The 25,358-nt window shown below is 38.1% G+C and overlaps 1 protein-coding gene across 1 annotated transcript; it reads left to right on the top strand.

The window, feature by feature from the left end:
- The first annotated feature begins 30 nt into the window (after positions 1 to 30).
- Positions 31 to 25,115, top strand: LOC105916493 (carcinoembryonic antigen-related cell adhesion molecule 5). Its single transcript, XM_036134087.1, has 10 exons — positions 31 to 140; positions 284 to 598; positions 3,473 to 3,636; positions 4,027 to 4,165; positions 6,477 to 6,755; positions 9,636 to 9,914; positions 9,999 to 10,259; positions 12,706 to 12,817; positions 20,857 to 20,898; positions 25,065 to 25,115. Exons 1-10 carry the CDS (start codon positions 101 to 103, stop codon positions 25,081 to 25,083), a joined length of 1,650 nt encoding a protein of 549 aa, XP_035989980.1. The 5' UTR covers positions 31 to 100; the 3' UTR covers positions 25,084 to 25,115.
- Positions 25,116 to 25,358: the final 243 nt, after the last annotated feature.

The raw sequence follows: 25,358 nt of genomic DNA, 5'->3' as shown, positions 1-25,358 counted from the left end.
AGCTCCGTCTACCTTGGCTGGGTGTGTCCCCTAAAAGCAGCAGGTACTTCTGCAGTTTCACTCCTCTGTCTCACTGCTGGGAAGACTTGAACCGTCCAGGATGTTCTGCTTGTCGCTTCTTTTTCTCCTCTCCCTTACAGGTGAGGCCACACCGTGTGTTATTAAAATGCTTCTGTATTATTTGGATTTGGTTTTTGCTATTTCTTCGTGGACATACTTTGACTAGACTACGTAGCAGTAGAAGTGTTTAACATGGGGGACTAATGCTTCTGTTTACCCACAGGGTGCTGTGTTGGAAATGACATTCTACCCGAGGGTCCTCTGTTTGTAGGTCTGGGGGAAGATCTGGTCGTTAATATCCTGTATAAAAAGGCTCCAGGCGATATCGTGGTCTGGAATTTCGACGACAACAACGTTGCTACTCTGCGCCCAACTGGTTTGGTGGTGACGGAATCTTACAAAGATAGAGCTTCTATTAACACCACCAACGGGTTCCTGACTGTGAAGGCCCTGACATTAAAAGACAGCGGGGATTATAGCCTCACCATACTAACAGATACTGGGACTCTTGCCGGAGGGGTTACAGTCCAAGTTCTTGGTGAGTTATCATTGTTTTTTCGTTTTATTTTTTTTTTTTTGTATTATTATTATTGCTATTAATATTTTACAGTGCTGGTTCAAATCTTAATTCGGATATTCGATTACTTTTAAATTATTTAATTCATTGATAACTAAATAGACTAAACCAATGTTAACCGCGCAGGCGTACATTTTAACAAGTCCGGTATTTGTTTCGTCTCACTTTCTCTCCCGATGTACTGTAACCTGTGTTCGACTTTATTACTGCGGGATTGTGTTGTTGTAATATGTATAAGCGAGCGAGTTAAATTCCTCCCTAAGTGTACACTTAGGGAGGAAAGTAACTATTTCCTCCCCGCAAAGAGTTACTTATAAGTAACTGTCACACCTTACAGGGCACTGAGAGCAGATATCCCTCCGCCACCAGAAAATCAGGTAGAACCGTGTGCGAAGTGTGTCGCCTAGGAACCAAACAGTTTACCGAACAGCTCAAACGGACCGTCCAGTGGCTGAGGAAGACACGCCGTTTTCTCCGCGACTTATGCACTGCCACCGCATCTTATATAGGCGTGAAACAGAGAGAAAACTTGGGAGATATCCTGGAAAAGCTTCTTACACCGCCGGACCTCAGGGCGTGGCCCCTGCTGTGCTCTGCTGGTGGAATCTCTGCTTGTTCGCAGTTTCGTGTAGACTCGGGTTGTAAGAGTTTTGCCCGGTTTTTAGTGTCACTCCTATTTTCAGCGGTGTTTTCCAAGCCATAAATCCATTTGTTAGTCCATGTTCTAATTTCACCACAGCTGGTCTCTGTGTGTGTGTGTGTGTGTGTGTGTGTGTGTGTGTGTGTGTGTGTGTGTGTGTGTGTGTTTTCTGCTCTGTCTATTCATCCCTAAGAGATAAGATTATCATGTTGATTTGCATCACAGTCCTCCTGCCTCAGTTAGATGGGCCAGTGTAACAATCTATGAACACAAAGTTATGTGACGTTTTGGGAAACAATCAGCTCCTACTTTGCGTGTCTGCAACAAAAAAAAGTAAAAGAAAAAAAAAGAAGATACATTTGTTGCCTTTGCTGCTAGAGATGTTGAGAAAGCCTTGTTACAAATTTGAAATTCTTCTTGTATTTTGATACTGTAATCTTTAAAAAAAAATACTCCTCAAAAACCCAGCTTTAACATTTAGTATAATCTAAGAGGAAAATCTCATGTCCTAATAAGATTGTTTCTTGAAATAACTGTAACTGAAACAGTTTTTGTGTACAGTTTTAAGTTGATCAGTTCCTTGGAACTAAAAATTGGTAATAAATGTTTGGTATAAATGTGACGTGGCACCAGAGGCCCATTTATTAAAGTAATTGGCCACTAGGCTGGGCGAGGCCTTACCTTTAGCTCACTGCTACTCACAGTGGCCAGGATAATCAGAGAACTACAGCAAATAATGTCATCTTAGGCTCCAAAATAAATGATGCATGCGCTCAACTTGTCAGGTTGTTTCGGCGCATCTCAGGAAAAAAGCCTTTTCTGTCCCAACATCGCAAATGCAAAACAAATAGAATTTGCTTTGGTCGTTGAGCACTGAGATTAAGCTTCTGAGCTATAAACACTCCCTGTGGATTTGTTGTGAAACAATGAATGAATATGGTTTAAAAAAAAAGGTTCTTGTGCCTATTTTTAATTATGGCAGTGGATCTGTGATGCTGTGGGCCTGTTTTATTACCTCCAACTGCCCAGGGAACCTTGCTAACGGGTATGGCGATGCGATGTCTTTGAATTTATCCAAAGCAAATGTTCAGAAGTGGTTCACTGGACACAAGCACAACCTCTTTCCATTGTCTCTAAGTCTCCAGACCTAAACCCTATAGAAAACCTTTTGGTGAGCTTAAAAGGACAAGGATGTCATGATTCCTGGTGATTTAGAGAGATTGTTCAAACAGCAATAGTCAACGTTTCCTCGTGGAGTATGTGGCAACTTCAAGAGGGGTAGTACAAAAAGACTAAACGCTGTCCTATTTGTAAAATAATAAATCTACTCAAAATGAAGTTTTAAACTCCTTTTTTAGTGTGAGATTATGAGTTATCATTTCTTTAGAGGCGTTTTACACATTTTTAGATAACAAAATGGCAACTTCTGTACACCAATCTAACATGAAACAACTAGCTGAAAATAGTTATACAGAATCTAAACTCCTAAACTTACATTTTTAGCTTGGGGTGTTTTGTCTCTGGACTATTCAAAGAGAAGAAGATGTTGCCTTTAACCTAATTTTTATTTAGGTTCATTTCACTTTCTTGAGTTGGTTTCCTCTTCTTTTTGAAGTAGAACAGATGTGGGAGTTAGAGAGTTAGAGTGTGAGCGAGTTGTAGAGTTTCACGTTCAGATCTGGTTGCCACTCCTTTACATTGTTCCCACACACCCTCTGTTGCCCAATCGGCAGTATTCTAATGGTACAGTCATAGAGGATCTCCTGGATTATTTCAAACCAGCTAAACAGGTCTAGTTGTCGTGTTATTATATCCATTTTATTTTGCTGCATTGATATATTGATTTTTGGCTCACAAATACAACACAGTGAAGAAGATATTCTCTTGTCTTTTTAGAGCTGGATTTCATCAATGAACGAACTGATTTGTTAAGATCTCATCAGAAATATTCTCCTTAAGACACATTTCCTGTAGACATTTCAGGAAAGGTCAATCAAATATAGCAACATTTTGCAAAACTTAGATATGACATGGTGGTATAAATTCCCCTAGACTCGATTGTGGTTTAAGATTATCAATGAGATTTCCGAATTTTTAATTTGACAGTGACATCATGCTAGTAATGGAGGTTTTCTGTTTTGTTTCTGATATATTAAGAATCTGTTTTACCTCATCCAAACTTTGTTTCCCTGCAGCGCCTGTGTCTAATGTTGTGATCAATGCCGAGCCGGCTGAAGTCATCGAGTACAACGACACAGTGGCTCTTAACTGCACTGCCAAAGGGTCTGGTCTAACCTTCACCTGGACCAATAACAGCAATAACATCGTTTCTGATGGCAAACGGGTAACAGTGACACATGTGAGTTTATTTCATAATCATTTACTGTAAAAGTATTTGGATTGTACACATTTTAATTGTAAGAGTTTGCAATTCAATGAGCAACAGTGCAGTTTCTTCACTTTTACATATTCAAACAGTAATGCAGCACTTTTATATAATATCTCAAAGTTTGGAAACTGTAAGTATTTGTTCAGATCTGTAAGTTAAGTCCCCCACTAAATGTTGCCATGAATAAAATTTAGTTTTTTGTATCTATATGTTAGCTTATTTTTGATAAGAAAAAAGTAAAAAAAAAAAAAAAAAAGAACTATTCATGTAACAACACTCACCACTCTCAACAGGTTATTTACAGCTTACAAGGTGTGTATGGTCTTGCTCATAATTATTTTACTTCAATTTTCTCTGTAGAGTTTAACACAGGAGTCGTCTTCCAGTAAACTGACCATCAGTGGTGTACTGAGGTATGACTTGGTTGGCCCCATCGTCTGCAAAGCACAAAACAAACTGGGACAAGCGAGCAGTGTTCCTTTCAACCGCACGGTCTACTGTAAGTTATTTACCTCCCCTTACACTCTACAGTCACCCCTCTCAGACTTAAGGATTTGAGTTCATAGTCGAATCCTAGCTTGGAGGTTTTCTGCATGGAGTTTGCATGTTTTCCCCTGAGTGCCCATGGGCTCTCTCCAGGTACTCCAGCATCCTCTCATAGTTCGAAAACACAACAGTTAGATTGTGACTGTTTAATCTGAATTGTCTTTAGGTGTGGATGTGTGGGTGAATGGTTATTTGACCATTGCCCGCTGCAAGAATAAGCGTGCCTAGATGGATGGATGAACCCATGGATAAGAGTTACTTTTAGATATTTCTTAACTCTCCTGTTATCCTTTCTACTGTGATTGATACCAAGATGAACTTGGTGGGTCATCACCAAGCATTGTTTATTTACAGTTCCAGTTGGTTTAAACATTTTAATTGTTATTATGACTGTAGATTATGTCAAGCATATGCAAGTGGCTTTTTGTGGAAGTCATTCCCAGCCTTAAGAAGAAAACTATTGAAATTACTTTTTGTATTGTCTCCCTCCCCACACACACACACACACACACACATTTTGAAGACTGCCCAAAAGAAATTAGCTTATTTTACCATAGGGGAAAAGAAAGACACTGATTGTTAATATTAAAAATTCTTAACATTCTGATCAAATGGTGTGAATATTCAATTTACTCATCTTTTTACACCCCTTATCCATGAGTACCAACAAATGTGGAGGACGTTAAAGTTGACAGTTTGAATAATTAGGACAATGTCCCAAATTATCCATGAAAACCTGAATTATTTAAAGGAGCAATACACAAAATTTCATTAATAAAAAAGTAACCTAAAAAATAGTTTTTTTTAAGAATTAAAGGTATCTTTTTAGATGGACCATGGTTAAAAGTCACACAGTACCTCTCTTTATTGTTCTCCAGTCTCTTCTTTACATAGCCGGGCCAGCCAGGCGTGCGCGTACGTGCACGCAAACAGCTGCCCCCTCCCTGCCAATAACATGCCAAGCCAGGCACAAAATGGCGGAGAAGCACGCCCATTGGTTCAAAATGTTCTCTTGCTAACAGCATTATAAAGTTAGGAGTTACTTCTTCACTTCACCTCCTCCTCTGAAAGGTGATGCTGTTTTGCTGTGTTTTTTTACCTTTGCAAATAGGCTCAATAGCTGGGTGAGATGGGGAAATGGGTGCAGAGAACTGGAGCAGAGATATAGAGAGGCGAGTCTTGATACACGTCTTATTTTGGTGTACATACAGAGCTCAAGCTTCACCAAGTGATGAAAAATTGCTTCTTTAACATTTTACAAATGTTTCTAATAATGAACCATTTAGTGAAGCTTTTTGGACTTCTGTTGCAAACCATTGTTGACTAACGTGAAAATATAAATTTCTGGTTGGTAGCATTATCATTAACTGTGAATTAAACAGTGAGGTAAATGCACTTTTAAGGATATATTCTCTGGATGCGTTCCAGACTTGCAGCTCTATCAGTCATGGCGGTTAGACAGTTGTTAATATTCTTTTTTCTTTTCTGTCAGTTTTCATTGTTTGGCAAGTTACACTTGACAGAATGCGCTCCACACCTGTTAGCCACTGGCTCTCAGTGACCTTTTGTTGTCTGTCACTCCACCCGACCACACCATATGTAATAAATAGTTAATCTACATGGTTTTCTTCTTCAAAGTCACACCCACATATAGGAATGCACATTAAGTCTGGATTTACTCCTGCAATGAAATAAGTTCAAATTCCAGCAAAAAAAGCTGCATCTTAGCAGCCGTGTTGCAACATAAACTACTGCATTTCAAACTGCTATGTATGTTTGCAGAGCATTCCCTTTCAGCCTGTCAGCTAAGGCTGAAACCACATTGTGTACACAGCAGCTTACACCTCCACTCCTTCAGCATGAATAACCTGAAAGGCAGCCAAACCACACCAACCAAAGCTTAAGCTTGTTATTAATTAATCAAGGACATACTAGAGTTACCATTGCAGTTCAGGACAGTTTGACAGGTCAAGTTTAGAAAAGAGAAAAAAAGAAATGTGATTGAAAATGAAAGATGATACTTCTTCATACAAATCTAATAGTAAAAGTTGGGTTCAAAGAAAGACTTCAAATAAAACCGTGAAACCGCTCAGGAAAAGGGTGATGGTTGCATCTCTAGTTGTAAAGCTGTGCAAGAACAGTTTTGTACATATAAGAATACTCATTAAAAGAAATACAACTTTGCAAAACCATCATATTTTATTAGCAGAAAATCAGCCGGTCAGCCTTGTATAATTATGTCATTATGTGTTCGTGTTCCATAGATGGACCCGAAGATGTCATCCTAAAGCCATCGGCACATTCGGAGTATGTCCCGTCCAAGTCAAATTTCACCCTGACATGCTCGGCCTCCTCTAACCCTTCTGCCACCTTCACCTGGTTTCACAACGAGAAACAAATAACTGGCACTGATCCAGTCCTCACCCTGAAAGCCATCGAGGAGCAGGGATATGGGAAGACGGCGGGCAACTACAAGTGCGTCGCTCAAAATGCCAAGACCAAACGTGCCGTCTCTTCCGCTCCCATCAAATTCTTAGTGATGGGTGAGTAAATTTACCTAGAAATAACCCAATGTGTGTTTTAAAAAGGGCTGGGTTATGCCACTGGAAATGTGTAGATTTGGCATAACCTAAAGTATTTTTTCTTTTAATGTAGCAATTCAAGGGCCATTTGAAGGAGCAAAAGTCACACTTGCGTATAGAGTTTTTTTTAATATAAATTATAGCATTACACTAAGAGAGAATGGGTTAAATTGACTATTAAGTCAACAGTAAGACCATATCAATAATTTAAAGTTAAAGAATGCCTGTGCAAATTCTCAGTTATCCAGGTTATTGCGACAGCAACCAAGCTTAAATCGGAGGCAACCTGACTTTTGTTCAGTTAGTTCTGAAAATGTTTCAACATTAACTATCCAGGACTCTTTGTCAATTCTGGTGGCTCGGACTTGAGCAACCTGCAGTCGGAGCACTGCTGTTTTTAAAGGACATGGAGGTACATCCTCTAAGGCGCATTATAAGTCAGATGCATATCAATGACCCACCCGTCACTGTCCTGGGTCGTTAGAAGCTATTATTTAAAAAATAATAGCTTCTATTGCTTGGTGTGAGTGGGGTACTTGGTCACCTGAATTAAGATGAGACTGCTGATCTCTTCGGAATGTGTTGGAGGACCGAGGTATAAATATGGGGGAGTTGGAAGCTCAATCCTCCCTCCTCTGTTTAGTGAAGCCATCACTAGACAGCAAAAGCTTCAAATGACCCAGGACAGTGGTGGGTGGGTCATTGATTTGCGTCTGACTCAGAACGTACCTAGGAGGATGGGCCTCCATGTCCTTAAAAACAGCAGTGCACCAGCAGCCGGTTGCTCAAGTGCGAGCCACCAGAATTGACAAAGACACCTGGATAGGTGTCGAAACGTTTTCAGAAAGAACTTAACGAAAGTCCGGTTTCCTCCTATTTAAACCTGTTTGCTGTAAAGATCCAATGGCGATCCTGATTTTCTGGAACGCCCTTTAAAAAGACTTTATCAGTAAAAAGCTGATATAAAGTTGATTATAGATGTATTATACATGGCTCCCTTGTGACACACCTTTGAGACACCAGACTGTTAAATGAACACCTACAAGCTGCAGGTGACGCCTTCGGTTACTTCAGAGACCCATGACAAACACGTAGATCGAAGCTTGTACTTATATTTTTTTCCAAGCACGCACACAGCACTCTCTGGAATTTGTTGCCAAACAACCTTTTACTACTTGTTTTCTTTTTTTTTTTTTTTTTTGAAATTTATTTTTTTCTTCTTCCTTTTTACTCCTGGCAACAGACCATGTGTCTGAGTCCAAAACCTGCTAGACTGGTGGATGGTCTTACATTGTGCCTCAAGGAGTTAGATTTTTTATTTTATTTAGATACAAATAAAGCAGAACTGTGACATTTGTACCTACAAGGAAAACGGAACAGGCTTCACCTCTCCGTTTTGGTGACTCATGTCATCTTTGGCATGTTGAAACAGCATTAAATCAGGAAGTCTCCTGCATTGCTCCTGAAGCAAGAGACCTTTTGGAATCAGTATCTAATTTTTATTTAAAGGAAGTAAATATTTGTACCTTGAGTTCTCAGAATAAACGCTGTTACAAAAAGTGTAGGATTTGGGGTCAAGTAAAAAGAATGTTTGTCTTGAAAGTTGTAGTCTTGGTCTCCATGTTTGAAAAAAAAATATTAACTTTAAAATATTATTTATAGTCTTCAAGTGTTGAAAGCTTTGTTCAGCTAGCTTGCGTGCTGCACTACACTATTACCCAAACAGCTGGTACGTTTGCTACCATCTCATTAAAATAACTTTAACAATACTAACACTAGATCAGAAAATGGGGAGGAATTTTAGTCCAGTCTTTTTTTTTTGTAGGATTGTTTTATTATAGGCGCATTGGAAGGTTTATGTGCAGGAACAGTTTGTTTAAAGCCATGTGACAGTATCTCACTGTATTAATATAGTTAAGTCCAGTCTTTGAATAGGTTGTTTAAAAAACAATTATTTTCTTTTTTGAGCCAATCAGAGCTGGATCAGTTTATGTACTTGTGTACTTTACTCCATATCCCTAGTGCACTTGCACTTAAAGGTACATAATGATTGCTAAATCAAGATCTGGACAACTTGTTTCAACTGTTGAAACCACAAATTTATCGAAGTCACTCCAAACAATAACACTGCCACTAGAACTGGCAACTGTTGAAATGGTGCGGTGTTAGTTACACACCTCGCAGAGGTAACAGTACAAATATGTTTTATAGATTGGAGAAGACAATCTTAGAAATCATTCAAATGTTTTTTTTATGGGTGAATGTTAAGTACTCGGGTTGAATTTTGTAGGCAGTGGTTTTCCACATGTAAATCCCCAATGGATCCCGTTTTTTGCAGAGAGTTCTGGTACTTGTTGAATTATGAAGATGGGCATTAACTGGGAAAGTGAGGCCTGCAGTGCTTTAGTAATTCTGGGTTTTTGTGATACCCTGTATATTAGCCATTGATTCAGTCTTGGAGTACTTTTATGCTAAATAGATGTTTCTAATGGGGTTTTTCAGCCTTTATCATATTGTCAGACAGGTTCACATTGGTTTAAATAGCTTTTTTTACCCTCAATTAGTGAAAAAATAATATGAATACTGCATTTTTGGTTTTGTATCTTTTGTATGATATAAAATTTGGTTTCAGGAATGTAAATGTGACAAAAAAACAAAAGCAGAAGAAATCTGTTAGGGGTCAATTACGTTTGGACAGGGTGGTACATTAGTTTTAGTGAGCTCTTCTTTACTCATTACTTTCTCAATTTAGTTAGCTCAAAATGATGCCATAATGCACAAGTTGTTTGAACAGATTGAAAAACAGTGAGAGTAATGGTTTTCTTCCTTTATTGCCCACAGAGCCCATTTCTGGTATTAAGATCACTGGTCCAAGTGGTACCCTCCTTGCCGACAACAGCAGCGCCAGCCTCAGCTGCCAGGCAGAAGCGGGCAACGTGACGAGCGTAGTATGGCTGAAGGATGGTAAAACTCTCTCCAACACCTCCCATGTCATCTTCTCCAGTGACAGTAGCTCAATATCTATCACAACGCTGAAGAAGGAGGACAATGGAATGTATAAGTGTCAGCTCAGCAACTCTGTCAGCCAACTGGAAGCTCAATACTCGATGGTGGTCAATTGTAAGTTTCTGCCAAATCTTTCAGTGCGGTCAGTTGATTCAGTGGCAGCGGTTTATTGTTTAACCTTCACCCACTTTTATCCAGATGGTCCTGACTCAGCAGAGGTAAAGGCTGTCTCTCAAGTGGAGGTGGACAAACCAGTGACGGTCACTTGTGCTGTCCTTTCTGTCCCTCCCGCCAACATTACTTGGAGGCTGAATGGCACAGAGATCCTTGGTCAAGCAAAAAAGGACTTGGTCATTGAAAAGGCCACATACAAAGACTCAGGATCCTACACATGTGAGGCAAAAAACTCTATAACTGGCAAGACCATCACATCCTCCCCTGTCGTTGTCACTGTCAAAGGTAAGCTTGTTGTGTCAATAAATTATTATATTAGCAGTATATCAACAGTGTCAGTAAAAGACCATAAACCTGCATTGTCCCAGTAGCATGGCATTGTATCTGTTTTACCAAGTAAATCATTGAATCCTTCAAACCCTTAAATGTCTTGTTCATCACCTGTCAGCAAAACCAGAGACCTGGTGCTGTCATGGCACTTAACTACATTATCGTTTGTCTGGTATTATAGGGAGGAAAATAAACCTGACTAGTTCTTGAGTTTCATCTGCCTGGTCTATAAATGCTCACATGTCCATGACAAAATAAAGAGTGTCTCTTATTCGGAGTAGTAGTAGTAGAGTCAGTAATCTAGCAAGTCATATACCCCTGGGTCTATAACATTTTAAATCAAACTCTTTGGGAAAAATAAATAACATATGAGGAAAGACCTTTAAGCCGGTGGCATATTTTAAATAACAGGCAGTTGCTGTTTTGAGACATTAGTTGCATATCCTACAGCTCGTGTCACATGGAAAACCAAAAAAGGAGCAAATATTTCTGCGAAGAAACAATTTTAAAGTGCCACGTTTTGATGGACTCATATTTACAATCAGAAGTGGGCTTGCCTTATTTACATTGTTTGACAGCATGAAGCTAATCTTTGTTGATTGTAAGCTGATGGTGGAGAACCTGATTGCTGAATGTGCTGGAACAGTCTTTGAGGCTTCTGATTAGTTTGGTTTTTTTTGTTATTATTAGTAGTATTATTATTGTTTTTTGGGGATTTTCATGGCAATAGGGGCCCTTTTTATTGAAAGTAGGCTGACAGGAAAGGGGTGCTGAAAGGGGGAATACACACAGCAAAGGACTGCAAGCCGAAGTTGAACCTGGGTCAGCCGCGTCGAGGACTATGGCCTCTGTACAGGGATTATTTAGCACATCAAAAATCGTCCAGTGAACTAATCGTTGTGGTGTTAAATTTAGATGTTAATCTATTTGAGTGATTTGTCAAGTTCTGCTTGAAAAGTGACCTCTCTAGCTCAAAGAAAGTTTAGACCTATTTTAGTCCACTCCATAAAGATCTCTTTAAAAGCAGGTGATTTCTTGAACATTTTCTGAAATTTGAGCGCTGTTTCCATGGCTGTTTGAATCCAGTTTTGATATTAAATAACCTGCAATATTTTTGTGGTCAGTTCAAATTTTCCTTTTTAATTCATTATGACAATTGCTGTCATAAATTATTATTAATAATAGAACATGCAAATTTAAATTAGATTTATGCATTGAAACAAATTTGTCAGAACCAGCTTATCTGTTATATATGCTTGTTAAATTCCAGAATTATACTAGTTTAGGCTACACAATATATCTCAACTATATAGCCACTAAAATATCTGTGTGTGTTTGTTTCAATAGCGAGATAACTGGAATTACTGCATTATTTCATGGAAACTGTTTTCAGCCAAATTTATGAAGTCTCTCTGCAGTTGTTTTGTTACATCTTGCATATGATAGTCCCTGGAAAGACCTCAGAGAATGTGATAAGCATCGTAATTCGTATTGTTGTTGTAAAAGTAAGTGCATGTTCAATGATCAACACCATTAAAAACACCAAAATAGAGAAACCATCAAACCATTAGCTGCCAAACGGTAATGGCAGGATATTTTCGATACTCTAGCTATGCAACATGGGCTGCACAGTGTCACAATGGGTAGCGCTGTTGCCATGCTGCAAGAAGGTCCTGGGTTTAAGTCCTACCCTTGCCCTCTCGTGACCCCAGTAGGGATAAGCGTGTTAGAAAATGGATGGATGGATAGTTATACAGCATGTAAAAACATGTAAACCAATGTTGCTATCAAAATACAAATAGATAAATAATAAAATATGTCAATACCTTGCAGAAAAAAATAGAATAACCTGCCTAATATAGTTTTTGGGAATTTATACAGCGCGATAGTAATGTTTCAGGAGATAGTGTTTATGAGCATGGTGACAACCTATTTGAGTCTGAGTCGCTTTACACAATTTATTGTATACACACACACACACACACATATATATATATATATATATATATATATATATATATATATATATATATATATATATATATATATATATATATATATATATATATAATAAAAAAACAATGAGTGATAGAAATCTATGTTTTTTCTTGGTCATTTATAATTTAATGTGGTTGTGCCTTTCTTTGGAATATGATTCAGCCAATAGAATGTCGGGTTGTGAAATGATCAGCCCTAGGAATAATTTCCAATGCAAGCTTCCTATTTTTCAGCAAAGCAAATCTCCCACAATCAGACAGATATACTTTGAGTTCCTCTACCTAGTTCAACTTTCATTTCATCCCTCCCAAAATTACCCAGAAAATACTGCGTCTTACCAATGTGCAAAAACGTTTCTGCATCTTCTGAGAATTGAACCCTTGTTGTGTGTTTTTATTTATAGAAGAGATAGATGAGGGTCTTTCAGATGGAGCCATCGCCGGCATTGTCATCGCATGCCTTGTTGCAGTTGGAGTTGCCATCGCGTTGTTCTTCTACTGCAGAGCGAAAGTACCGTAAGTACCCTTTGCCTTTGGCTACCTCAAGTTGGTAAAGCAGTTTGGACGATGGACAGATAACCATCAGAATAGATAACCAGTGTTCCAAGCAAGTTCCAAAGAGCTGGACTGGTATTGACGTGTGTGAATATCAAAATCCCAAGTTCATTGTTAGTGCTGTGCTTCTTACACGCTTAGGGTTTATGTTTTAATAGATAGACATTTCTCTAAGCCGAGGACAGGCTCAATGTATTTTGGTTTTAGTAAATGCAAACGGTCCAAGATAGGTTTTTAGTCAAGTTCTTCCACAGAAAAGGGAGTAAATCATCTTTTTTTGGAGCTAGTTTGTGCACAGAAGAACCGATTGATACAGTAGAACAAAAGGTTAAACAGAACTCTTATTGTCTTAAATATCTATGGGCCTATTCTTGCTGGATCTAAGGACCAGTTGAAATCAGAACAAATTGAGACACATGTGTCAACATACTTAAAGCAATGAAAGAGTGAATTGTTTTAGTGCGGGGTGTGTTTGGCTCTGTCGTTGTGACTGTTTGTCTCTATAACTGACTTTCCCTTGAATACAAGAGAAAGCTGTCATTGAGGTTTTTGCTTCTGTTGAAACAAAAATCCTTTTACTTCACTGCTTCTTGCTGGTTCTTTAGTATATCTTTTTCTTTTTGTGTTTCTCAATATGTTGAGCAGTTTGTGACATCCCTTTCAATTTGGTGCCTTGCAACATGTTGGGATGATGTACAAATGTGTACAGATTATATGGTTTCTAAACTGTATAAAGATAGGCCATCACTTACCACATAAAATTCCTTTTGTTGCATCAAAATATTTCACCACTCTATCCAGTTCTTACACCTACAAGAAAGCTGGTGAGACAGACTAAACTTTAAAACTTAGAATGTAAAGAGCAGCGCCGGTTGTCAAAATATGCTCCTTTTTCAGTAGCACCCATTAAAAAGGTTATAGAATAAACCAGAAGTATGGTTTCAATTTCTAATTTAGTGGTAACGTTTTTGTTTTTTATGTCAAATTGATCAGTAGTCCTTGACACACTGTTTTCCTGGATATTCATGGGGAGGAAATGTCACATGACTCAAAAGCTAATTGCTCTTAGTCAGTCCTCAAAATATGCAGCACAAGAACACATACCATTCAATGTTGGGCAGATATGTACTGAGGTTCATAAGTCAGCAAAATACAAAACACAGCTTCTCACCTAAAGTGGTTAATACAAACAAGGAGACAAAGATTTGAAAAAGCTTCAAAATACTTAGGAAAAGGGAGATAATAACTTTCAAGCTCAAAATTAGAGAACTGCAGAAATGGGAGGCATTCCGGGCTCACCAGTTCTCTATTCTAAAAAAAAGAAAACAATGAAAACATTTTACAATCCTCCATTGCTTTTTTATTGTGGAGAGCACTGTAATAAATGTACAAGTTAGACTTTTGCACACATTAAGATTGATTTTGCAACAGATGTAACAGTTATAGGGAGAGAGCTGTACCAGGTTCAACCCCAGCCTGTGGACCTTTGTTGCATGTCACTCTATGGGTCATGTGCACTTCCCCTGCAACATTCCATTTCTAATACATTTTTGCAAATAAAACAGTGAGATGTATCCATTTTTGTAAGCAGGTGCTCTCTGGTGTCATCTTTCTAGTAGAACTGGCCCAGTGTGAGATTGGAAGATAACTTTGGACAAAAATGTTCATGATCTCAAGATATTAACACAACGGTTTAAAACTATATATATATATATATATATATATATATATATATATATATATATATATATATATATATATATATATATATATATATATATATATATATATATATATATGTATATATGTATGTCAATAGCTTTTTTTTAAAAAGAAGTATAAGGCAACAGATACAAAGCCAAAATATTGTTTTCTTATGATATTATCTACAATTTTAATTGAATGTTTAAATTTTTATACAGAGACCAGAGATAAAATTTAATACCGCCTGCCCTCTGTCAGTCCTCCCCAGGGCAGCTGTGGCTACTACCATAGCTCACCACCATCAGGGTGAGAATGGGTGAATGACCCATTTGGGGTCATCAGACTAGTTCAAGCACTATACAAGTACAAGCTACTTACCGTTTCCCAATAACCACTAAATTTAGTCAGAGTTTTAACGTGCTTGTCGTACAGAATATTACAACTTTTGAGAAATACCAGCAGAAACAAGTTGGCCAATTTATTGCTCTGTGTGCTTGAGTAACTGATAGGTGCCACTCCTTAAGTTTCAACATTACAACAGCTGGCTTTATCACATATATAAATATTTCGAAACAGCTGAATTTAGCTTTGTTGTAATCAAGGGTTTGGTGTTAGGAGCCTTTATTCTGCCAGAGGAAGAGCTGTGCACAGCAACAGGTGGGGGAGGGCCAGTGCTACGCGTGCCCCTTACAGTCATGGGAGATTCTGCTCACTTCTGTATTTTCACAGATATCTCATTAAAAAAAAACAATCAATCATAGGAACAGCTTAACAGAGAATTTGAGCCGAATTAATAAAAAGCTTAAGCAATGATTTGAGACCATTGTTTCACACCTCCTATGTCACATTCTCTACAAACACCGGCAGTAACATTACACCACATTCTGTGGCGTTTAAACACACTGGACCTCGACAGAAACTGTCGCCGTGACACAGAGAACAAACGGGTGAGTCAGTGGGAGATGTTCACATTCCTCACTTCAGGAACTGGAGCCGAAGAGTTTACATACAGCTGTGGTCTCAAAGCAAAACATAAATAAAATGGAAAACAAAATTGGTTCCCTTTGCTACTTTTAATTATTTTTCATCTGTACCGCAAATTAAATTTCTATTACTTTTTAGATGACAAGATAAAATAAAAAAAAAATGTCTTATTAATTACATAGACTATAAAAGTACGTTATTGGCAAGAGTCAGAATTCAGCTCGCCTTGCTGTGAGAGCATATAGCAAAAAGCCATCCAACCTGTCTTTCCACTCCAGAGATTTCCAGAGAAATAAACAAAGTAAAGAGTAAATGTGTTCTTTCAGTTCAAGGGAGACTTTTTTGTGGCATGACGACAGCCAAAAATGCGTGAGAATTGTTTTAGCATTCCCCGGAAGAACTTATGTGTAAATTGTAAAAAGAAATATTAAAACATTGTGGTATTTTTTAGTGTCTACCTTGAGGCTGTTAAAACAATCCCCTACAACTGTTTGTAAATGTAGGGTGTGAGTGTCAGATCGTGTTCTTTAACTAAACCTCTCCCTCCTTCTTTGGCATATAACAAATCTCCTGTCAGGATTATCTGATACTACAGGGGTCATCAGGTGTCAGACCTGGAGGTGGTGGGGGTGGGGGGGGGGTTCTTCTTTAAAGCACCTCCCAGGCCCCCGGGGCCTTCGGAGATAATCGCCTCTCTATCCTTTTGTTGTATTGTCTTCATCAAGCTTCCATGCTGTTTACATTGAGGGGAAATTGATTTGCATGGAGCAACATAGATTTCTCTTCGGAGTTGTGCCTGGCAGTTGTGCTCTGAGAGCAAGAATCCAAATCATAAATCAAGGACTTCATCCTTCTCCCTAAAGGTTCTTTATTCACCGAGCCTACAATTGTGCAGCACTTCCTAAGAAAGGATGCAGGTTGTTTTTATGAGATGATGAGATTGATTCTATCTTAGTTTCCTACTGCTCCTGTCAGGATCTTTTGTACATAGGTTTGCTTTTAGGGGATTTGGTTGGTCAGTCGTTGAGCTCTTTAATCTAATCTCGAAAAGCTACTGTGCACCAGGGCAGAGCAACCCTGCAGCATGGTTACCATGGCGGCCTAAAGAAATGCTTTGCTACGTGATACAAGAGCGAAACCCAAACAAACCTGGCTAGCCCTCTAATCTTGCAATTCAGACCTTAGCAGCACACCGCAGATTGCTTTGGTCAAACAAGACATTTAAGAACGTTCTGTGCAGGCGGAAGGTAAGGCAATCCAGGAGTGTTGTCAAAGAGTTCGAGAAAGACATGGAAGGAACTAAATGATAATTTCATTTAGCTTTCTTTAGGCAGACCATAGAACTGTCAGCGGTAGTGTCAACCAAAATGGAGACTTACGGTAACAGACTTTCCCATAACCTGTCCTGGCAGTATAGAAACATTGTGGTTTAGCTGTAAACATGTTGACCAAAAAGAAGATAGAATATACCCATATTTTTATAATGGTGTATGGCACATTTTTTCCTAGCTGTCTGTTGACCTGTTTCCTCATTTTTGTAATTCCAAAGTCTTGAAACTTAAATGTATTTGAGTATAAAGTAAAAGGTTGGCCTCTCAGTTTTATTTCCTCTAATTACTTTTACTATGACGTTGGCTTTGGACTATAGTTTTATTTTCCTAACACACTTCCACTTGTTGGGCTCTTTAGTACCAAAAAGAAGTTCTGTAGTCTACTGGCCTGCATAGCTACAGTATCTCAATCAAAGAAAGTACTTCTGGGACATTGTGGAATAGATTTGCATCATGAATGTTCTGCAAAAATATTTGTAGCAATTTGGTGAACTTCGAGGGCAGCGTGCTTTTGAGTGGCTGCCCCAAAGTTGTTGCAGGATCTGCTCTCACATGTCAGTTAAGCCTCTTCTCTTTCTGAGTTTAAGAATCTTCTCCAAATATATATTATTTGCTGAAGTCTTTTTTGAAAAGGTTTGACGCTATTTTGAAGAGGTTTGATACTTTTTTTTTTTACTTTTCTTACATTTAATTGTAACTTGCGTATGCTCTGCCCTTTTTAGACCATGATTTATTTTTGCTTTATAAATAAAAGTGGTATGATATGGTTGATCATGTCGATATGGACCTAAGTTCCTGGTAAGCACATGTGTGCATTAAAACATCCTGCTTTTGGAGGGAAATTGCGCAACAGCGTCAATGGACTGAAAGTCTTAGGTCAATCTTCCTGGGAATCAAATCTTTTGTAACTGAGATGAAAACAAAAAAGGAGAAATAGACTAAGCTTAAACTTGGGAGGGCTACATGTCCATGTCTTCAAAAGTTTAAAATAAAGATCAAGTTCCCTGATAAAAAATGGTTTTATACGGATCCTGAATGGCAAAAGGAAGCACATAGATTAAGCTGCAGGTGCAACTTACAAAGAGCCAGCGCCTCAACTTGTGCAACACCATAAAGCCACCCATGTGAAACGTTGCACAATTCCTTCTATGATGTTCAGTGGATAAAAATCTATAAACAGTCAGAACCCATTTTTTTTTGTCAAACATTTAGCAGTTATATTTCAGAGCAGGTTAAACAAGCAGCAACCTTGTGTGTATTTAAACAGTGAAGCAAACAACCGACTGACAAAACAGTGTGTCGTAAATCTCCCTTTTTGAACATTTCAAAATAAAAAGTGGATGCATTGATACTTAATGTTAAGCAATATTATCAAACTCACATTCCAATGAGAGCAAATTTCATCTTGAATAAACCTTAAGATCATGGTTTCTGTAAAGCTACTTTTTGTCAAAACCTACTGGCCACATTATTGAAGAGGAATGTAGTTCAGTCAAGGGATCCATAGTGTGAGATTTTAGACATGTGTGGTTTGCTTTGAAATCCTTGGTATAACACCAAAGAGCTTGATAACTGTGTGGTAATGCAGCGTCGGTTTACTTAATGCAGGGGTCTGAAACCACATCCTGACAAATGTCAACGTACAGGAGGCCCAAGAGGAACCGGCACCCTTAAACAAAGAGGAAAAAGACAACCCATTGGCAGAGATTAATGTCTACAGTGACTAGCAGAAGTATTAACAGCCGTTAAATCCTCTCACTTTTTATCCCATCACCACCCCAAACTAAGGGAAAGGAGGGCATTGGTCAGAGAAGTAGACAAGAGACTTTAAAGAGTCTTCGGAGATCCTCTGCTAAGTTGGGAGTGTCTGTCGGCAGGACAGCTAGTAGTTTGTTCCATCCACAAACCTGACATTTCTAGTGGAGCAGCAAGTAGAAACAACATTCTTGAAAGACAGACCTAAAAACTCCTATTTCTGGTTGTCAACAAGACGTGAGGAAAACAGCAAACCTGTTGAAGTTGCTCTAGTCTGAGACAAAAATGAAACTTTTTGACTTGCCTGGAAAACAACGCATAATGGAAAACTTACAGTGCTGATCACCATAAACAAACCACCCCCACTGTAGAACATGGTAGTGGCAGCATCGGGTTGTGGGATGCTTTTCTTCAGCAGGGAGAGGAAAGCCTGTCAGAGTAGATGGGATGAGTGGAGTTAAATACACGACAGCCCTTAAAGAAGGCTTGCTGGTGACTGCAAAAGACTTGAATCTTGGATGGGAGTTGACCTGTTAGCAGGAGAACAAAACATGGAGCATACAGCAAACAACCTAAATATGCAGCTAGAGCAACAACGGACTGGTTTAGATCTAATGATATCCATATATTAACATGGTCCAGTCAAAGTTCACACCTAAATCCAGAAGTGGGTAGAGTAGCCAGACATTTTACTCAAGTAAGAGTGTATTTTTACTCAAGTCAAAGTAAAAGGTAACCATCCAGGAAATGACTCAAGTAAGGGTAAAAAAAGTATTTGTTAAGAAGGAGTAAAAGCTTCTAACATATTTAATATTTCACAATTATGTAACTGGTCTGGCAAAAATATTAAATTATGAACAAGTTCTGACAATTCAACAACTAACAATTTTTTGTACAAACAATAACAATTACAAAGTAACAAATTCAGGCAGAAGAAACACTTTTCTAAACAATGTTTTTCAAAATAAAACTTATGAAACCAAGCAGTTAATGCATATACAGTAAGTTATGACAGTGCAAAGTACTTAATAACAATATCTGCTGTATGGTTAGTTGACCAATGAATGGTTTGATGAGGTCAGCAGAAAATACCATTAAAACAACCAAGCAAGTCTCACCTTCTGGTGCCTTTTTGGTTGAAACGAGTCATTTCTTCATTCAGTAAAGTTACACATAGTGGGTAGAGTAGCCATAAATCTTACTCAGCTAAAAGTAAGAAGTACAGTGCAGTAAAACCACTCCTAGAAGTACATTTTGTTCAAAAAGTGACTCAAGTAAATGTAACTGAGTAAACGTAACTATTGCTACCCACCTCTGCCTAAATCCACTTAAGAATCTCTCTAAATACTTAGAACAATGTTGTCCACATAGGCTCTTTCCACATTGGACCAAACTTTAGCTATTCCACAAATGATGAGGAAAGGTTTCAGTTTCTAGATGTCCAAAACTAATAGAGACAAAAATAGACATCTATCGCTTTCTTTATATTTTGCAGACACGCACTACATTGTTTTGGGCTGCTGCATGAAATTCCAATATAATCATACATTTTAGTATGTGGTTGTAACATGACAAAATATGAAAAAACTTCAAGTAGTATGGATAAATGATCAAGGCTCTGAAATCAGTAACTCACTGTTTTTTGCTTGTCTTCGTGAATTGTTAATGGTTGGGGGACGGAAAGAGGCACCTATAACTTCGGAGTTAAAGAGGGCAGCCATTCAGCAACGCTCACTTGTACGGACAATATTCGACTACCTAACCCCATTACTAGGAGAAAAATTAGGCATGGATAGCGAACTGACAAATGACCTGCTTCTAGACCTATTAAGATATGGGACATTTTGAATAATGTGAGCATTTTTAATAAGTTGAGTTACTTCTACATAATAGCCTCTTCGCTCTTCAGGTTACTACCTATAAGCAGCAGTGTGAAGTCACATAAAAGAGAAAGCTGATTAAAATGTTCAACATTGTTGATATGCTGTTAGAAGACATCACATCCATTTAACATCTTAACACAAGCTGGGTTTGACACAAATGGAGGAAGTGAGAAACAAAACACACAAGGAAGTCACTAGCAAATGTGGTCAGTTTTGCTTCCAGTTCAGGCTAAAGTGGCCACCGTCCCCACATGCTTCCTCTTGTATGTGACCCGGTCCGTCAGGATTAGCTTTGTTTGGTGTTGTGCAAACACAGTCTGAGTGCATTCCCTTCCTTCCTCAGGTGTCGATCTAAGTCAGCACACAGCTATGATGTGGAGAATAGGTGAGTGGGGCTACACGAAGACTTTAGAGGAAATGCATATAGCGCTTCCTTGTAACACACAAGTTGAAATTTGAATTACAAAACTAAATCAAATGTTTATGTCTGACAGAAATAGTTGATATTCCAGAAGCGTACATATCTAAAGCAGTAATACAATTTCTACTATGATGTAATTAACAAAAAGCCTGATAGAGATACATTATAGATTAATCCAAGTAGGTTGTATTATCTGTTTAATGTTGTTCCTGTGCCTTCGAATTGCCCACGTTTCTTTTTGTATAGATGAATAAATGTTGGGGGAATAGTTCATATTCTAGAACCTATGACAATAGATAGCTTGTAAGCGGTTAAACCAGTCAACGCTGTGAACCTGCCGACCTGTGCTGCTTCAGTTTGACTGTTGAAAGCATTTGCTTGTTTTTTAGCTGGAGGCAAATCCTTCGGCAGCTAGGTCAGACAGTGTTGTCGGATTCTTATCTCCCGAGTGCCTTGCGTTGCAAAGAGCATTTGAGTTTATGGATACACAAGCTTTGAAGTCCATCTTCAAAATGGGACATCCGTATTTGGTGGCGTCACTGAATGTGTGTTATAACTCCGCAGTTTTGTTTTCTTAATTGCAAACTGCTTCGGGACGGAAGCCTTTGTTGCACTGACCAAGCCTCTTGGGTTTTAATGTCGCAAAACCTGTTTGACAAACTCTGATCAACACATGTGGCCTCTGTTTGTCAGTTTTCAGCAGCTGCAATAAAAAAAGGGTTTGGTGTTATACTTGCTGAACCTCTCCCTTACACATATCATAAAAAATAAAATAAAAAATTATTACACCTCTCTATGATGCTGGTTCATATAAATTAGCTGCCTGGTGGGAAATCCCAGACACCCAACATCCATCAGTCATAATTAGAAGTTGGATGTGGAACTACATGCTTCCAGCCTTGAAGCCTGTATCTACAATTAAGTAGTATTTGTCTTCTTACAAAAAGCACCAAGCACCTGATTTTGTTTGTTTTTATATGGTTGGAAAAGAAAACTTTCTTTTTTTTTTCTTTTTTTTTTACAGGCAAAGCATGTCAGGACTTTTAACCTTACAAAAAACAATTTTAGGGGGGATTTTCTCTTCTTGTTGGACAGACTTATCTGCCTCCTTGAAACAGGATGGACTTTTTCATTGGATCACCGCGTAAATCTCATTTAGCAATCACTGAACGATTTACTTGTATTGGATAATTAGATTATGCTGTTATTTGATTGTGTCTAATATGTTGTAGAAAATTTAAATTTGATCTCTGTTTTACTCTCAAGTCTGATCTGACATCTTATGTATCTTCTACCATCTTTAAGAAAGCTTCCTGCCATTTGTCGCATATCGGCGCCAACAGGTGTTGTTTTTCTGTTTCTTAGCAGGGCAAGTCTTACGTTTAGAAAGAATTGTCGGAATCTTGGTATCATGTCTGAGCTTGCCCTCCTTAGTCCTCCTTTATTGCATATTTTAGTGTCGTTTTCATCTTCTTTCATTTTCTTTCCACCTTACTGAGTCATAGCGGCCACATCCTTTTCCTCTTTACTTCAAGCGTTATATTGGCTAATGGCCTTTTTCACGCCAATTGAATATGATTCTGCGATGAGCTGCTTTATTTTTGAGTGGCTATATTTCTGAAGTGAAAAGTGTTTTCAGGAGTCATTGAGGTGCTTTAGGGACAAAAACGAGCAGCAACAAAACAACTTTACCGGCACAAGAGCTCAAATAAAGAAAAACAACAAATCTGTATCTTCCTGTAAACTGGAAAAAAAATAAATAAATCTAATCCAGGTTAGGTTGACTTTGTAGATTTCAAGCAATGAAATCCATACCAATGTTTGGGATGTTCTGAAATTTAGAATATATGGCAGACATTTAGGGATTATTCAAAGTACAGTTTGTGAGGTCAAAGTTTTTTGGCCAATACTATAGAATAGAATAGCAGTATCTTTCATTGTCTCTCAATGGCAAATCTCAACTGTCTTCTATCTTGATTTTCTTTTATTACATAAAGTGTTATAGAACCTATAATACAGTCATTACATGTTTTACCTGTGTTTTTTTTTTCCTATTTTTCTCGCTTCCTTTGAACCCTGTTGTTTTGTCTGTTACTACTCTTATCAGCAACAGGTATAATGTGTCACAGTTTCAGTGATAACGTACGGTGATTCAGCGAAGAGGTATTTCCAGTGCAGGATGGTTAGTTTTATAACGTCTCTCCCTGCCTCCCTCCCTGACTGCACCTACAAGGTCACATGGTTGGTTCCATGAAGGCTAAATAAAAAATGTGGTATAGTGGGTGGTGGATTTGTGAGACTAACCAGGTCAGGATAAGAATGAAAGACTATTTTCATTTGTAAATGATTCTAGTTCATTTGATCAGTTATTGAACAACTCACAGATCTTACACCATCAGCGATGTTTTCAGCTGCTGTCAGTGACAACACTCAAGTGTACCTGCGGTTGAAACCACTAACTACCTCACTGATTCTGGTTGAAGTTAGGGCTGGACGATTTAGGGAAAAAAAGCATATCGATGAAATGGAAATCATATTGATCGATATAGATAATTATCAACAAATTCAAAACATACATTTTAAGTGCAGCCCTGGCCATTTTATGCTGTTGCTTAGCGACCCTTTTTTTTTTTTAGATACAGACACAAACACTGAATTCAAACTCAACTCTTTATTCAATCAACTTTTTACCCAAACTGCAAGTTTTTAAAAAAGAAAAAAAAATGTGTCCTCTCTGAACTCTTTGAAGGGGGCGGAGCTTGTGGACAAAGTGTTCCTGGTTCTGCATTTGTGATTGGTTGGGATGATGTAATGACTGTAGTATTAACCTATATGGCTAGGTGTATAAGAAAGGAAAACTGTTACTCTATTGAGTTTATAGTTATTGGATTATCGTCCAGACCTATTTGAAGTCATAATCAGACTAGTTTCTTTAGTTGTTGTCATACTGCAGTAATTTTTTAGAAAATGAAAGAAATACTTAGTGTAATGGAACTTAAAGTTGCCAGAAGGGGGGGAATGTTTCAGGAGATTTGAGCCATGACTAATGGATGTACTAATCAGTCAATTTCCCAGAGAAATCTAAACAGTCACAAAGTTTTGCTTTATTTGCCCGGAACATACCATCTTTGGTATTGTTGCACAAGTGGGAGTCTGTTGCAAAATCCAAAAGTTGGTTCCACTCTTAAAGCAAACTGGGTGGCTCCAACGGACCGATGCAGCTGTAGTACACATACTTTTTTTCAAAGCAGCGTAGGCATTGTTCGTCTTAGAAAACAGCCACCGGTTAATATCCCCCAATCTCTGGAATTTGCATTTTCAATTTGAGTTTTTTTAAGTTGCTCAAGTCAGCTTAAACATTAGCCCTTATCTAACTAGCTGTTAGCCTTATACCACACTGATCATTTATAACATTGTCTACCAACTCAAAGGGATACAAGTTGGTGGAACTTTTAATATCGCTTCAAAAAACCTGAATTATTCCTTTGAAGACTACTTTTATGCTGAACAAGGGATGGCCTGCTTTAGTAGAAATTATACTAATATGTCATTTCATTTAAGGCACAATTTAATGGTGTGTGCATGTTTTAAAGCTCCACCAACATGTCCCATTCCACAGAAATGGGATTTCTATTAAGAACAAATATACCTGGAGGTTAAATTATATTCACATTTAGGTGTATAGAGGGCTCCAAATTAAAGTTAAGAGTTTGTAACTGTTTCTAAAGATTTTCTGTTATTTTAAAACTCAACAACACAAGTATTTTGCAATCCAGTTTGGATCTTCTGCTCCAACCACCAACAACTCACTGGATTACAAATTAGATAAATAGATATAAAATGACATCTGAAATCATATCGTCATCACAATGTCTCTATGAGATATCACCCATCTCAAATGTGTCAAGGAAATAATGATGTAATCACTTTTTCTTGTTGTTTCATGTTGATTTTGAACCAAATGAAGCATGTTAGCATTATGTTTGATCCCTGTGAAAATATTTCTCTTTTCAAGTAAGGTAAAGATTGAAAGAAGGTCATATTTTGTCCCCTCATGCCCTCAGAGCCAATCTCGCAAACAGCATCTGTCAGCGCTAATCACTGTTTCTGTTATGTGTGTTTTTTTCCAGTGTGTCGTCACCATACTAAAGATGTCCCTCTGCTGGTAAGTCTCACTGATAACTGTATTTTTGTGAAGTCATGCACTCAGAGGCATTTTGTTAGTTTGATAGAAGGGTTGAACAACACCCATTTTGAACTGATAAGATGATGATGCATTACTGAAATGTTATGTAATGTGCATTTTTTTTTTATTGCAATCATGCAACAATCTGGCTTGAAAACTGATCCTCCTGGAAAAAAAAACAAAAAAAAAAAAAAAACACTATTGTGCTTAATATGCACCGAAGGCCATGGATTCCTGT

Source organism: Fundulus heteroclitus, unplaced genomic scaffold, assembly GCF_011125445.2.
Source record: "Fundulus heteroclitus isolate FHET01 unplaced genomic scaffold, MU-UCD_Fhet_4.1 scaffold_737, whole genome shotgun sequence".
Classification (NCBI taxonomy): Eukaryota; Metazoa; Chordata; class Actinopteri; order Cyprinodontiformes; family Fundulidae; genus Fundulus; species Fundulus heteroclitus.
This window is presented reverse-complemented; position numbering and strand designations above follow the sequence as displayed.